The following is a 16,880-nucleotide window of genomic DNA, read 5'->3' as shown; positions in this document are numbered from 1 at the left end:
TTGCACTGTCACCTTGGAAAAGCAGGGGATGATGAATTCATGTCAGGAGGACAGTTTTGTATAGGCAAAGTCGCCAAAAGGATGTACTTAACCATCTTAGCACACTGATTGTGATGCTGGAGGGGCATCGTCCCCTGCACTGCTTGCAGCAGTAGGAAGCAGTGTGCTGCCCCTGGGCACATCCCAAGCACCACGCTGATGGCAGGTGTTTTCCAAAACTTGTGCTATTCTGAGGTAATGAGGCAGAATACAGAAACAGAAACTGAAAAAATGGAGCAAGGAGTAAGTAACCAACCCAAAATGTTGTAAAGCCCCCAGTTCTTTCCCATAACTCCAGTCAAGGACCCATCTTTTGTATTGAGATGCTAGCAGCGCACTCACTGCAAACATGCAGAATTCTGTATGCAGAATTACATAGCTGAGCTCTCCCTTTGAGACAAAAGTAACAGAAGAAACTTTACCCACATGATTGTCAGATACAGGGTTCAACACAGTACCTAGTTCACCTGTAAATTTTAAAACTGGTTATGAAATTAAGGTATCAAGAATCTATCAAGGAACATTAAACGCTAAACTACTGCCTCTGCTTTCAAATTGTTAAGCATAAGCTGATGATTGTACAGGAGATGGAAGGCTGTATGCAGTGTTGGAAACAGCAAAGGTTGCTGTTTTGTTAGACCCCATCTCTGTTGCTGGCCACAGTCAATCATGGGCCATCAGGCTTCCAATTTAATCCAACATGACAGGTACTTATACTGTGATCCTAAGGCACAGACTCTGGAAGAGGATTCTCTCTCTTAGTTTGCCTTTGTGCTACATTCGTGCTCAGTTAAACCAGTCCAAATGAGGTGGAGAATATAGCAACAAGCTGAGGTAAAAGAAACTCTAGGGCTCTTTACTCTGTTAAAACATTCTGTTTCTTGTCCTTATAGACTGCCCCAGGATGGCATACAACTTTTTGTGCAGGCTTTCACTGCTCCGTTTTGAGAGAAGGCTTTCACAGACTGCATATGTTTTATATTCTTTCAAAAATTACCTTGCACTTGTCTCATCTCAACTTCAAAAAGATACCACAGCAACAAAACAGACATTTGAAAATACGAAGTTCAACACTAATATAGGCAGATCCACTTAAGTCAAAGATGTCGTAGAGATGAACAAACAGAAGTGGTAAATGTTAGACAAACTGAAACAAATGAGGAATTTGATATTAAATCCTCCAGAAGAAGATGACATTTCTCAGCAATTACATAGTTCGCAAAGTCTGTGATATGCGCATTATACTTAGCAAAATTGGACCAGAAGAGTTAAGCTACCTGCTGTGAGGTGCATGTACAGGTGTGAAGCAAGTGCCGAGAAAGAAAAAGGATGTGTGATTTTCCAGCTCAAATTGTTCAGCTATATCTTCCTTTTCATTCCCTAACCCAGTCTTTATAGACTGATCTCCTACCTGTTTGCTCATTCCCTATAACCTTATATGTAAGCTGGTTTAAATGAACTTGAAGCTCTAAGTGGTCTTAAAGATATTCAGCTCCTCTGTGTCTCAGATGTTTTTATAAATTTGCCATTTTCCAACTATTTCACTAGTCTAAAATACATCGAAAAATATTTAAGGATATAGGTGTGACACTATATAGCCAACAGTCAACACTCTTGGTTAGTTTGCTTTTAAAACAGGCCCAACATTTTTTTATCCTTCTTTTCCTAAAATTGCACAAAATCATTTACTTTTTTTTTAACTTTTTATTTAAAGAAAGAAAAAAAATATAACAATGGGGGAAGAACCTACATTCTCTATCCTATCTTTCCTCTGAAACAGTGATTTACTGTCTAACGTTATCAAATTTAAAAGGCAAAATGTTCTGATCTTTTCCCAACTTTGACTTCTGCTGTTTGAAGCCTACCTTACAACTTATTGATAAGGTTGGCACTATTCTAGTAGCCTCAAATGTTGCTTTACATAATCTTACTTTCAAGTCCCTGTAACTCACTTAAACTTTTATCATTTGGTCTGTCAGGTGTCTGCCTCAGCTTTTTTTTTTGCCCCCCCTTTTTTTTTTTTTTTGGAAGCATTTCAGCTAATGTCTAGCTATTTCTACACATAAGACAAGGATGTGTGGGGGGAAGTTTAACTTGCACTGAATATTCTGATGACAACTCCTTTGAATAGGTTTTACATGCTTTAAAGTAGGGAACAGAAATTTGACAAGTGAGGGAGGGTATCAAATGAAAATGATATGATGATTCACTCTTCCATATGAAAATTTGAGCCATTGGGCCAAGTTATAAATCTTCCAAAAATTGCAGCCTGCATATTTGTTAGTGATTAACAGCTAAAATTCTACGTTCAATGAACAAATGAAGACATTCATGCCTTTTTTTTTTATTTTTTTTATTTTTTTTACTTTTTAGTGATATCCAGATTGCCTATATAATGCTCTCAAAGAGCATTTAAGAAAACATCTGTCTCCTCGAAAGTTTTTGAATGTGATCCATGTGGACATATGTAACCCCTAGACTAAGTATAGTGGTGTTTTTCTTCATATATACACACGTATATACGTATATATTTTTACATTACAGGGTTTCACAAAGTACACTGGCCATTAACCACTGAAAGGTGGTAAGAGTGGGCAATAGCAGAACTGACATGGGAGGCTGGGAGATGGTGAATCTAACAGCTTTATGCACTCTTGGATGTGGGAAGCAGGACATATGAGAGGAGGAATGGAAAAGAACACTTGGAAATCACTCTTCATGTAAGAGACTAACAAATTCTTCAATCTAAAGTTAAGTTTTACGAGCATAGTGTCATTTTATATAAAATTGCATAGCATGCAACAAGATGGAAGACAAATCTTGAGGAAAGAAGGCAGATGTAGGCAGGCTGGGCAAGAAAAAACATAAGATGGGAGGGACTAAGACCAACATTAGGCATAGAAGAGATCGTGGTGTGATAAGGGATGAAAGAATTAAAAGCAGGACGGGTATGCATGTGTCATGGATCCATATTTCTGAGACTTGCTGTTTGCAACCTAGCTGCTTCCCAAATCTTGTATCAACCCCTAAGCTGGCTGACCACTAGTCCTCTCTACAGCAAGGCTTGTAAGCCTCTCGACAGTAAGCCTTGTGTTCTTCTGAACTCAAAGCTTGGGTCTGGGTGCCTCAGTGTCCCACTGTGTTGTCTGGCCTCGCTGGAGGACTTTTCCTATAAGAGTCAGGGTTTTATCAGTAAAAGATTCCCCAGCACACGTGGCAGATTTTATGTGGAAATTGCAAGAGCGAGGATGAAATTTTAAGTTCCAGAAGATTAGACTTGGAATATTAAGGGTCAGTTGGGATCCATGGCCTCTGTCTCTTTTATCTTTTTTTTTTTTTTTTTAAACTGCTCCTCCTGTTCCAAAGGAAAACTTTCTCATCTCCTCATCTTGCTTCTGAAAATGAGATAGAAACCGTATATACCTTGGGTCTGTGTTTCCAGTCCAGCATGCCTCCCTGTTACCTGGTCCCAGGTAGCATCAAGTCTTAGTGGCTGCTAACATCTCACTTGGCCTAGGCCATATCGCTGATGTTTTTCCTCTACCAGCAGACTGCACTCTAAATACAGATAACTGCAATGAATATAAAATGACAGGCCAACATATTCTTTCATACTTTATTCTATGTTATGTATAATGAAGGTAAAAAAACAAACAAAAAACGTCTGTTGGAGGCAACCTGCATTAGAAAGGCAGGTCCATGTAAGATGGAAGTATGGAACAGGATGGAAAATATAGCCTAGAAAAGTCTGAGTTAAAAGGATAACCACAGTATACTCCTTCAGCATTTATTTCTTGGGAATCTATAGTTGTTGAGCACTTCTGTCACAGACACCTGTGCCACCCCCATCCCCTTCTTTCCACCTTCAACGCTAGTCCACAAAAAGGCTGACATCTAGCATTTAGTTTAGTAGTTCAGAGATGGAGAAGGCTGATCCACATATCCTGAATTTGGATAATTAACAGTTATTGTTAATGTGGCTCCAGGGTGCAGGACACCTGGCCTCTATTCAGAATTGGCTGTTGGTTCTTTTTAATTGTATGTATTTATTGTCTTAAAACAGTACTAAAATAACAATAAAGTTGTGAAGTGATCTATTGCCGTTAATGTTTCCACTGTTAAGCCTGCTGTTCAGTACCCTCCCCTTCTGCCCACCCCTGTGTAATGACAGAAATGATAAGCCTAAAAGCATAGCTAAACGCCATTTTGTTTCCCAACAAACCTTTGCTCCATCCACTGTCTAGACTGCACGGTTCCTGCCATGAACATAAGGATGAAATACTGCTGCTCATCACTGTGGAGCCTGGCCCTGGACCTGTAACATCAGCAAGGTCTAATTGCCTGACGTAAGGACCTTCGTGCATACCTGTAGGGGTGAACTGCAGTTCATCTCATCTTATCTCAACATGTGATAAAGCTCAGCTTTTCCCTGGTCTGTCATCATCGGTGTAGGTGAACTTACGAAGATAAATTGGTCAGTGGTAAGACAACTGTTATTGACAGAATTGTACAGAAAAAGGCAAAATTTAAGTTGGGGGGGGGGGAGGGGAAGGTAAGGCAGCATGAACTCATGGTGTCCCACACTCTTTAGTTTCCCAGCACCAGAAGGCAACGACAAGAAACCCTGTGATCTATGTCTAGTTCAAACGAGGAACCTACCTCCTTGTTCTTCCCTGTTCTAGTGCTTTCTCAGTCAGTTTTCTCACAGGTTTTTAGTCTCAATCCAAGCATTACATAGCGAAAACATACTGTATGCTTGGGCACTGCTCTCAGAGCAGGTTGATTCAAACACCATTTCCCACATACATCAGACAATAAAATGATCACTTCCATTACCACAACAAGGGGAAAACAATCATACAGAAGACTGACTCAGACACCTGCTGTGTTCACTGAACACAGAACAAGCCCTATGCACTATTTCATGTTACAGAGCTTATGCAAAGTTAATGTATCTGCACAATAATGAGCCATTATGGCTTATTAGAAACTCTGCTGGCAAAGTCCAAAGTGTACAAACAGAGGCATACAAGACAAATCTGAACTAAGCACTGTACCCTGCCCTCTGCATGCACCAACGGTTGACAGGTATCCAGTCAATGATTTATAAACTTAAAGATAACAAAGTATAAAACTGTATGACTGCCTCTGTTTTATAAAGGAAACTTTCTGGATGATTTGTGAAGTCTCTGAAAATGTTACACGTTTTGGTGTCTTCTCTGCTGTTTACAGGTAAGCACCTGGCACCCTGTCTCATGTCATTCCTTTCTGGCATTTTAAATAGTCAGCTGGCAAAAAGAAACCATGGTACCACTGGAACAGCACGGATAGAAGAGAATTAACTGGAAATCACTGCAGCAGGACATATGGGAGAGTGGGCGAGCACAAGGCTGCATAGCCAAGTCTGTGAAATAGTCTTGATTCTGCTCCTTGTGATTACTTTAGAATCTCTTGCATATTAACCTCTCAGGTGTTAGGATTGAGGACACACTCCTGAACAAAAGAGATTCTTACAGGATGTTTCCTTGACTGTTAAAATTTTAACAGTAACTTAATGCCTTTTTTTTTTTCTTCTTTCCCTCCTCCCTCTCCTGGAATCTTCCTCAGACATTGCTCTACTTTCATCATTTATTGCTTGCAAGAAACACACAATTTACACACACTTTTTTTGGACTAACAATGATCTGTTTCACAAGTGATTTCTAGATGTCTGATTTGAAATTGCTTAAGGGGACTGATTTTTTAATTTAATTTTATTTTTTAAAAGCTCTCACTTTTTCTGATCATTGGGCCTTTACAACACCCCGCAACCAGGGCACCTAAAATTAAGATTCATTCTGTAAAACTTGGAGCAGCGTGAAAATGATGCTGCTGCTCTGCCCCATCCAAAGCTGAAAGAACACTTCTTCAACAAGCACAGACTGCTACAGTCAATGACCAGTGACACACATGCTGTGAAACTTATTTATTCCTCAGTAAATTAAAGCAAAGCAGGGAGGCACTAAATGACTATAGACTTCAGGTGATTGCCTGCATCATGGAAAGATGTCCATCAATGCATGCATTAGAACTATTTCTTAGATATGAGTGCTCTATCAAGACAAGATCTAAGACAAAACGATGTACATAGACTTAGCTAGTACTCAATCACAAATTAATTAAAAAAAGGTGTTTTGTGATTTGGGAACACCTTCAGGTGTGCTCTCACTTTTGGGCCAAGCTCTCTTCCTTCTTTTATATCCCTAAAGTTTGGTTGTGATGAAGATGTGCAGGAAGGGAAGGACGTGGAGAGAGCCTCTCTTTCCCCCCCCGACATGAGACTACAATTCAATACCTTCCTCTCCCTTTACTTGCATGTCATGATCTGCTGTACACCTGAACTTGGACTATTCCTGGGTACTTGTCTGTCAGCTCAAACCTCACCTCCTTTCCATGACAGGCCCCCAGGACACATGCAGTTCCACATGAAATGAAGTAGGAAAGCACCCTGTTGCCCCTTCTGTGGGAGACTGTTATCTTTGCTTTATCTCCCTTTTTCCTTTGTCTTTCAGAACAGCCCTGTTTGCTCTCTTTCCCATGTTCCTTTCTTTAAAAGGTGAGAAGAACTATTTACTGCTGATTTCTAATGGGCTCTTAAAAGTTTCATTGACCACTGGCAGCAAAGAGTTCAGCTTTTCATTAATTGTGAACCCTTCCAGAAATGGCCAAGGTGGTGGTGAATTAACACAAAGCCTGTAAGGTTCACTAACGAGAACCTGACACTTCATCACACCCTCAGCTCAGCTGCTATAAATCATTCTCACTACTAAACCATTTCCACACTTCAGGGAATAGGTTTTCTGAGACATTTTCTGGACCTCTTTCTCTAGTCTCTAGATAGAGCAGCAGCAAGGGATGGAGCATGAGTGTGATGTGCTGGCACTAGGATTGCTATTGAAGTCTCTCAGCTGCCTGATTGGGGTGTCCTGCCCATTCACTTGAGGTTAAACTGATGGCCACATGTGGATTTAGGAAGGAATTTTCACCAAGACCCACTGAGCAACACCATGTGTTTTTAATCCTTTGTTGCAGGGGAAGTAATTCCTTCTTTAGGATTATCCAGGAATTTTGCCATATTCCTGTTATTTTACTCATACCTGACAATTTTCATGACCCCTGGCATCACACCAACATAATTCATAATTCAGCACACAATTCTGCATTGCGTCTGTAACTTGTCTGCCTTTGCTGATGAGGAATGAGGTATTTGTAATGACTGCTAATGACTGAGTTCTCATCTTCTGAACCAGAGTTCATGTTCTGTGTTGTAAAATTAAGAACTGTTGAGGAATAAACACTACTGTACTTTAAAAATAAACAGATGAGACCAAAATTTAAAAACTAGGGGGATATGCACAATGTTCAAGCAATTAACAATCAATGACTTTAAAATGTTGTAGTTGACAGGTATTAGAAAATCAACCTAGTTTTTAAGTTCTTCAGGATACATACCCCATGTGAAAACACATTTCTTTTTCACCATTTGCAGAAGCAACACGCAAGAGTTTGATTTTAGTATAACTGTGCTTTTCAACAGGGAAAAGGCAACACATGGCACAAAGATGGCCTGCAGAATCCAAAAATCTACCTCTGCAGCTACCCACCCATGTATGTAAAGTACTGACAGACAAACACATTGATTTCCAAGCAGTGCCACGCAACCTAGAGAAGTACTTGCGTGAAAACGAAGCCAGCTACTTCCACACTTTTCTTTCAGTGCTTACACTGTTGCATTGAGGCATGCTGAATCCTCAAGTGTTGCAGAAAAAAATGACTGAAAATGAAATAATATTCTTATTTAACATTTCCTAGATATTTTACAACTTGTGAATATATTTTAGAAATGATTGGAAATTTATCTAAAAAAGAAAGTCACAAAACAAAAAGCCAAACCAAAACACAGCAACCCAAGACCAAGTCCTGGAGTCTGGCTTTATGAGTCTTTTCTGGATTTAGAAAGTTAGACACCAGAAACGTGGAGGTCCATTCTGCTTCATTCCTAACTTTAAGAAACATACCTGAGCTGCAATATTAGATTTACCTTTTCAAACTTCCCAACACATCAGCACCAGCAGCCTCATCAAGGTTGAAGTGTCCAAGGCTGAAGTTTAGCTTTGCCTAAGTGCTGGCTTTAAGTGCTGGTAACACTGGCAGCCTTACCCCTGTGAGATGACATTTTGACCAGGCAATCATCGAAGCCGATAATAAGAATTATTAGCCTAAAAGGAAGGGAGTCAGAGCAATTGCCAACTTTTGACATTTAAATTCCACCGATATAAATAACTTCAGCAATGGGTTTTCACATTGTCAGAAACTTGGAATAGTCTTCAAAAACCAGGGAGAGAGACAAACAGCTCCAGTTTATATGACAATGTTCACAGAGAGCAACTGAAGTGTTGCTAAGTAATTGTCTTTTTTTTTTTTTTTGGTAAATATCACAAAAAATCAGACATAAGCCACTTTTCCCTGTGGTAGATGCACACCAGGGATAAACTGTGGTCCCAAGCCTTGACATTGCTCCTCACTACTTACATACTGCTGCTGATCCGGATAAAAAGGTTCCCTGTGGGGGGGAGACATATTCTATCCTAAAGCAATTTTAATGGTTTTTCTTCTGATTATATAGCTCTACCATTAGACATGCAAATGGTGGCTTGCCTGCTCTTCCCAAAGACTGTTAAGCATGCTGTCTCCTACTGCTCAGCTTTCAAAAAAGAAAAAACATATCAATTAAATGGGTGCCTAAAGAGGCGAAGGTGTCAAAATTTAATCCCACGCTCACATTTCTCTCCATGTGAAGTGGATCATCATGCATTCAGCTGATTGAAAAAGAGCTCTTCCTAGGAAGATTTAGTAGTTGCACCCAGCTAAACATTCTTTCTGAAAATCTATCCTTGCACAATAGAATTAAGCTTCTGTTTGAGCCTAGTATGAAGAGATTTTAATGCACAATAATTTAAGACGTATGTAGGTTGATTTTGCTTGTTATAGTATAACACTAATTATTTTTTTTTTTTAGATTGGACTTCAAACCTATTTGATATGCCTCCTCCTTAATCAGTGTTTTTGACATTCAATACTGGATTAAGCTGCTATTTTGACAAAGATGACAAGAGTCTACCACTGTTTCTTCTCTAAGGTTTACTGGTGTCATACCAGTTCTCCCTAATATTAAACAAGATGCTTGGAAAACAGCATAGCAATAATGATTACTAAGTTTTCCCACTGGACAATCTGTTTAAGTGTACAGGACAGACAAAACTACCTGCTGAAGGCAGTAATTACATGTTTCACATCTGCTTGAGAAAAACAGCCAATTTTTCTATAATTAGCTTTTCATACAAGAATGCTGAGTCAATCTAGAGATGATGAAAGAACCACTCTAGGTGGTAACAGTTGATGCAGCCCTTGCAATAGTTCATGTCTGCACACATTCCTTGTGTTTTTCCCTTTGGGCCATTAATCCCTAAATGTGCTTTTCAAATAACACTTATCTAAGAGAGAAGAGGGAAAACAGCATTGAATGAAAACATTAATGTAGATTTTGCCTGACCACTTTGAACAGTGAAAATTGTTTCACTACAATTTGAAATTCTTCTTTTTCAGCTCAATTTTATGCTGTGTGAACAATTTCATTAACTCTTATCTACCCACCTGCTCCTACCTCCCTCTAGTCTCATGCCTAGATGCTCTGCACCTCTGTTCTCCTGGCTTTTGACAAAGAGCTGCACATGCAGCCTGAAGTCCTCCAGGAATACTGTTTCTGAAACATCTACCTGAGCAACAAATTCCACAAACTTTTACTTGGGCATTCAAAATGTGGGGAAAAATTACACCCTGTCTGAGAAACTTAAACTGAGGCAAGACAGAGGTTATTTGCTGAAGACTAAACGCTGTATTTAAAGGGGCTACTTGAATAGAGACATCTGGTCTGATGCCCCCAGGTCTATGTTTAAGCTTTCAGACTGCTTTCTCTGAGCTCTGCCAAAGCACAAGCAAATGTGCACCCCTTTCTGTCTGAGTAGTTCCAGTGATATGCCTGAGACCAGTAAGGCTCTTTCCAGTTTCAATAGACAAGCATCAACCAGAGTTGTTCTGCGGGTGAATGAAGTTTGCCTTGTTCAGGGAAGCTTGCCCCATTCAGAGACATATAATGATCCTTACAGTAAGATGAAGGGAGAACGAGGTAAGCCTGAAGGATTAGCGTGAATGTAAGGTATAATAATTGGGGGAAGAACAGAATAGAAAAAAAAAAAGTAAAATCACTTACCTGATTATCTTCCATGTTACTCATGTGTCTTCAGAGGGCCCCAGCAACTAGGGACAAGCCCTGCAAAGATTGATCCAGCTGCAAAAGGTGAGAGGTGGAAATATTTCAGATAGCATAGTAATTATTTTTGTTATGGCTTTTACAGCATATAGAAAAGAACAAAATCTGGGTGTGAATGGGGGCAAAAGATGCTAAAGGCAGAGCTGACACCCTGCTCCCCCTTGGGGCAGGCAGGTGCCCTTTAATCAAAGTGAACATTTGGTAGAGTTAGGGATAGAATTTCTCATTGGATATATGTGCAGTCAGAGGAGACTATATGTCAAAAATTGAAAGTTAATACCCTTAAAAAGCAGCACTCTGCACCACAGGAGACAAGAGAATACCTCATTGTCCCACCAGTACAGCTACAAGCTCACTCTGTGAAGATGTTGGCAGTGGGAGGGGGGAAACACAGAAAGAGCTGCTTAATGATCTTTTTTGTAGCTCACCATGAAGCCAGAAGGCCAAAACACACATCAGTGATAAAATTTAATGTTTAATGGCCCCACTAGCTATATATACATTTAAACAAAAGTGAAGGCTGTTACTGAGCCAATTTCTGATCCCAGTTCAGTTATCTCAGTCCAGAAACGTAATCATGACTTTACAAAATATTTAATACCAAAACATCCCCCAAATTCACTAAAGGGAAGTTAACAGCTCATAGATTTTCTACTGGATAATAGTAAATTGCCAGAGATGTAATGAAATTTGGCATGAGCTTAGTTTTATCTTGCACAGTTCTGGACAAGAACTGTAGCAGTTTAATGGATAAGTGCAAGCAATATAATTTTTCTTCTCCAGGCCAAAATTGTATTTGTTTTCTGAAGTACATAAATGGCTATTGCTTAGTTTCCTAAGGGAGAGAGCAGCTTGTACAACAAGTCTCCACACCAGAGAGGGTCACATCTGAGGGTCTGAACTTCGGTTAGCCAGTGGTTGTTCACCTTTCTAAGGTGAGTGTTCCTTGGAAATCCCCTCCCACAAGTTTCTGCCTCCAGTTTCTGATTATAGTAACTTGGAACTTGGAACTTGAAGAAACTGAAGTGGAAAAGAACTACAGGGACATTCATTGCTTCCTATGTAAATTTTCTAGAGAACTATTTCAGAGTTGAGAGATAACAACCACTTCCACTTTTTTTTTGTTGTTGTTCATTACTGGATAATCAACATTTTCTCACCTTTTTTCAAGCATTTCTCAGCTATGAAATGAGACAACAAACATCCTGCCTCACAAATCTGCTATATATGTGCATTCAGCATACATTTTTCCTGTTTGAAAAATTGAAGAGTGACCATATTGCAGGTGGTCAGGCTTGCTAACAAGGGACCTGATTCTGCTGAGCATTGTGCATGAAGGCACAAAGTTTAAGTTTCTAGTGGAAAAACTGAAAATATCATGAATAAAGGCATTGCAGAGTATTCAGTGAGGTGGCAGTTTGCCCTACAGAGCTCCCATTGTAACATACAACACATTGGAGTTCACATTCTTGCCCCATGTGTACCAACTATGTGCAAGGCATCCTCAACTGTCCATTTCAACCCACCCAACTAAATCAGAGCACAGGTGTTTACTGACCCTGGCCTCAATTTGGCTGACTTATCTGAGTTCAGACTTAATCAGCAGCTCATTAACAATCACATATTTCAGACTGAAGTGTTATTTCAGAGCACTTTAGCCCCAAATTAATTTAAGTCTCAAACATGGAAGACTAAAAGAAAAGCTTTTTGCTATATCAGGACCTTTCATATGAAGTTAATGAGGAATTCAGCCTCTCTCTCTTAGGCAGAGCTGTCATTTTAAGAAGATCTGCATGAAGTTCTGCATCTGGGATGACCTCAAAAGCAATGTTATAACAAGATTAGAAGTGCAATATCCTTTGCCCAAACAATACTTTACATGCAATTTCTATGCTGCTACTAATGAAAATAAATATGTCTAAACCAGAAGGTTTAGGAAGTGTAGTTAAATTCATAGGTAGGCTTAGTTACCTTTTTTTTTTTTTTTTAATTTTAGCTTTCTCAGCACACCTGAAACTAGTGCAATTCCAGTCTAAATGTTTCCTTTAGCCAAATCTAGTATTAAAATTAAAGTAGTACCTTAATTTGATTGCCAATTTATCCACTTTGGATTTACAGCAAGATAATGATTTATATGAGCAGTTTTATTAATTTCAGGCTTAAAGAAATATGTAATTATTTCTGAAGATCTAAGGTAGGACCATCTTTGATTTCTTTTAAATAAAGTACAATTCCAAAGAAGTGTTCCTTCTGTATAACTTCTGTATTTTTAAGAGCACATTCTAAAACATTTTTCTAATATTACAAGTATTGCTCAGCTTCCATTTCAGGTGTCCTTGGAATACCATTCCTGACAGAAGAATCAGCAAATCAGTTTATACGACTTAAACGACACTTACCATATTCTGAGAACTACTGGGACCCAAGCAGCAGCCAAAATACGTGGGGATACGCTGTGATTGAACAGGTATTTCTTCCACCATCTTGCAGCATCTATTAGAAACAACAAAAACAAATAACAACAAAATCCAAAGTGCGGGTCTTGGACTGGTACGTAACAGATAAACCTTTGGGGAAGGATGGAAGTCTGATTTATCAGTGCAGGCAAGGTTGCTCAATAGTCACACACTATTTAACCAGTATCAAAGCTCAGAATCATCTTTTTCTGTTTTGATCTACTCCAGGTTAGCGAATCATGGGCAGCGTTGAGAGAGACAGCACAGTACTACATGGACTTGAGATCGTTTGCCTTTGATCCACTGATTACCAGGTACAATGGGGCTTCTCAGTAGAGTATTTCATAAGCTTACAATGCATATGTAAGATATGGAAACAGAAAAACTGTACAAGACTTCTGGTATCTGGATCTTAGCAACATATTTGTACACATTAACAAAAGGGATTATAAGAGATCTTGAAAATTAAAGATTTGTTTTGTCATTTCAGTTTTATAGTTATTTAAACATGGTCATTTTATTGTTTTAAGAATGCTTTGGAGAAATTCATTGAAGTCAAAGTATTTTTTTTTTTTTTTAAGTTCACAAAAGCTGAACTGCGGCAATATATCATAGTTGATTTACAATGCAGATGAAAAGCAATTCATGAGTAGAAAATCAGAAGAAAAAACAAAAATACACATTTATTTTGGTAACAAAACTATATTCAATGCAGAATAAAAGTTCAGCTGAACAAAACAGAATGAGACGTAGCATTTGGCAAAACCAGTATTTATAGATCAGCACATAACCACATGAAATAAAGTGTCTCAAATGATCATAGAGGAATTGTTAGGACTATGTTAAAACATACACATTCTTGGGACATAATTTTGTCAAATTTAGGAAACAATTGCTAAATGACTCAGGTTGGTAAGCATAATGCAGAATACATGTGTTATTCCTGTGAAACACTTTTCATACAAAGATATTTCACTCAGAAAAGGCCAGGAGTGGGTTTCAGTGCTTAAAATAGTTGCCAAGAAGTAGTGATCTGATTAGTCTGACTGTAACCACCAATAGGAAAATGGGTAAATTTCTTCTCTTAATGCATTTTACATTGAATATATTTTAAAAATAACTTTTTGCTCACTTTCAGAAAGAAAGCTTTATTTTGAAATGTGCTTTTTTTTTTTTTCCTTCAAAGTGTTATTTATTAGATAAGAATTTGATTAGGAGTTACTCAAAATTACCTTTTTAGGACTCTTCCACCTGAAAGGTGGAGCACAAGCAAAGTGCAAAAAATAGCCAAAAGTGACAGTTTTGCTGTCAATCTTTCAACTTGCATCCTTGGGCAGCTGAAAGGAAGCATCAGGATATTCTCTCAACTTCCAGAACTGATACAGGCAGCAGTGTGCTTGGCTGTCAGCAGTCACTTCTGTCTTATCACAAATGTGAAATTACCTGAAGTCACTTTACTTGGTTTTCTGTGTGTGTAGCAATGCAAAACAGAAACCCCCAAACCTGTCTTTTCCATCAGAAAAATGCCTAACTGCCTCTAATTATCAATCGTCCAATCCGTGTGTCTGAAGGCTGTGATCCTGACAGCTGTCAGGCATACTCCAAGATGAATTATTCCTCCAGAATGATAATCCTTATGATTGACATATGACAGGATTATAACTAGTTTACAGAAACACATTAGTGGGCACTCCCAAAGAAGCACATTTATGATTTCAAAGGGAGGCTGGTTAACTCCTAGACTGAAATAGACTTCAAAATGCTAGCATGCTAGAAATTAACATCCAGAACTTTTATAAAGGCATACAGAAAAACAAACAAAACTAGAGTTTTGAAAAACATTGTGAATAACAAAACAATTTTTGACCTCATTGTTCGTATTTCAGAGGCAGCCAAGAAAAGCAAGCCTATACGGCATATGCAGAAATCTGTTTCAGGGACCATATTTGCAAAGGCAAATATTTGCAAAAGCCGGCAAACATGAAGACCAAAGTTGCTGACAGGATCTTTAAGTAATTTTGTACACTTATTTTCTAAAAGAAATTTATTTCATCTTTTCTAGTGACAACGTCAGAGCTTACATGGACATGCTACAGCAGTCTGGTACTCACCTCCAGCAACAGCCAAGGACGAGCAATTGAATCCTATGCATCTTGTATCTGGCAATACTAGGACATGGCGTGTTATCTATTTGCCACAAATTACTTTACTTCATCCCACTGTCTAAAACCACAATTAACATGCACAGTCTCTCAATGACTATTTTACATTTTTACATTCATCAGTAGGAGTGAGATGTAAGTCATGGTAAACTGAATAAAGAGATGAAGACAAGGCAGTCATTAACTTTTACCAATTAGGTTTTAAACAAAAGAAACCACTTGGTTTTCATGTAAAACATTTTTTTTTTTGAGTAAATAATTATTTTTAAATATGATTTCCTAACAGGAAACCACATTTTTCCTCAGTATTTTACTTCAGATACATTTCTGAGAAGAAATTAAGAAATGGAAATCAGTTACTGTAGCTGGATAGGAAGCTGAATATATTTGCTCCACATCTGACTAATAGAAAGAATATACTTTCAATACTTTAATTGTATTTCCATTTTTTTCCAAGTATTGAGGACAAATTAGTAGGTGTTATAGTATACATTCATATTGTGTGCTTTGCACATTTAAAGTTCTGTACTTGGTGTTGAAAGCCAAAAATGACTGACACTAAAGCTACCAGGATAAGTTGTTCTTTCTTACCCCATGGAAGTAGGAGCTGGTGGAAACATTTATTTACAGCTCATTTTCTAATAAAAAGGGTGATGACTAAAGTTTTGTTCCCTTTCCACACCCCCCCTCCCCCAATTCTACAAGTTTCCTCATTCTTATCTGCATAGAAAAAGAGGACCTGTTGAGGAAGGTGAAATGTATGGTTACCTTCAGAACAGGGTATGTGAAAGAAGGTAATAAGAAGGTAATTTCCCCTCACTTTTTGTCTCCAGATAGTGGATCTGTGTGTTGTGGGTCTGAGGTTCCTTCTGAATGCATGCTGTATGATGACTGGAATGAATGTGAAGATAATGTTGGATCTTCTAAAAAAAAGGAATGCATATTCTGACATTTCAGCTATCTCCATCACACTACTAGGTATGAAACTATCCTTAGGACATTATTAATTTTCCTTCATAGGACAACGGGCCTGAAATTGCCATTATTCATTAGCTGAAATGGAAAATTCATTAAGAACTTGAAAGAGATAAATGAGGGGCAAGTTCAGTATCTGCCATGTAGAATTTCACATCTTCAGTCATGCTACTTAATTACGAGTTCATTCAAAGGGATGACAAATGATGTGTAGACTAGTAGACCTCACTAGTTAAATACAGTGCCTGGCCTTTCTGCTCACCTTCCTCCCCTGTGCTGCTCAACCTTGGGTAAGCAAGTGCTGCAGATCCTAAACCTGTCACTGTTTTCCTCAGTAACAGCACACGCACATTAGTTACCGAAACTTATCAGCTTGTTAGCAAAAAGGAGGATAGCAAGGATATGTATTGTTTTTTAATTTAAACTATTGTAAGGTTAAAAAAGAGAAAAAGATATACCTCCTCCAGCTGTGCACCTTGCTGGTCCCAGAGATACTCCTGCTCTGCAGGCAGCCATATCCAAGGCACCTGTGCATCAATTCCTAAAGGGCTATTGTTTTCAGCCCTGCCTTTCTAATTGATGTTGTTGCTGCCAAGGCAGGGGTTTGGGATCTGCCTGAGAATTGGCTGCAGTTTTCATGCCTGCACAGTGAGCTAAACCAAAATGGGACTCTTGCAAATGGACAACAGACATCCCTGGAGCACGGGTGACAAAGTCCACCAATGAGGTGGAAGGTAAAATGAAATGCGTCTTACCTCATTTACTGTCAGCTGGTGAGGTAACTGCCCAGTCTTTATGAGCCATTTTATGGTTGTCAGAGCAATAAAATTAGACTAACCATTGCCTTCAGTCTATTGCCACGAGGACAGTCTTGCATAA

At 38.7% G+C, this 16,880-nt stretch overlaps 1 protein-coding gene across 1 annotated transcript; it reads left to right on the top strand.

The window, feature by feature from the left end:
- The first annotated feature begins 237 nt into the window (after window positions 1-237).
- On the top strand, window positions 238-15,005 carry C1H3orf85 (chromosome 1 C3orf85 homolog). The gene is made up of 5 exons (XM_050710937.1): window positions 238-282; window positions 5,226-5,271; window positions 12,727-12,875; window positions 13,093-13,178; window positions 14,927-15,005. The coding sequence occupies exons 1-5, from the start codon at window positions 238-240 to the stop codon at window positions 15,003-15,005; spliced, it is 405 nt and encodes a 134-aa protein (XP_050566894.1).
- The last annotated feature ends 1,875 nt before the right edge of the window (window positions 15,006-16,880 follow it).

Source organism: Cygnus atratus, chromosome 1, assembly GCF_013377495.2.
Source record: "Cygnus atratus isolate AKBS03 ecotype Queensland, Australia chromosome 1, CAtr_DNAZoo_HiC_assembly, whole genome shotgun sequence".
Taxonomy (NCBI): Eukaryota; Metazoa; Chordata; class Aves; order Anseriformes; family Anatidae; genus Cygnus; species Cygnus atratus.
The sequence above is the reverse complement of the archived record's forward strand: the minus strand, read 5'-3'. Positions and strand labels throughout refer to the sequence as shown.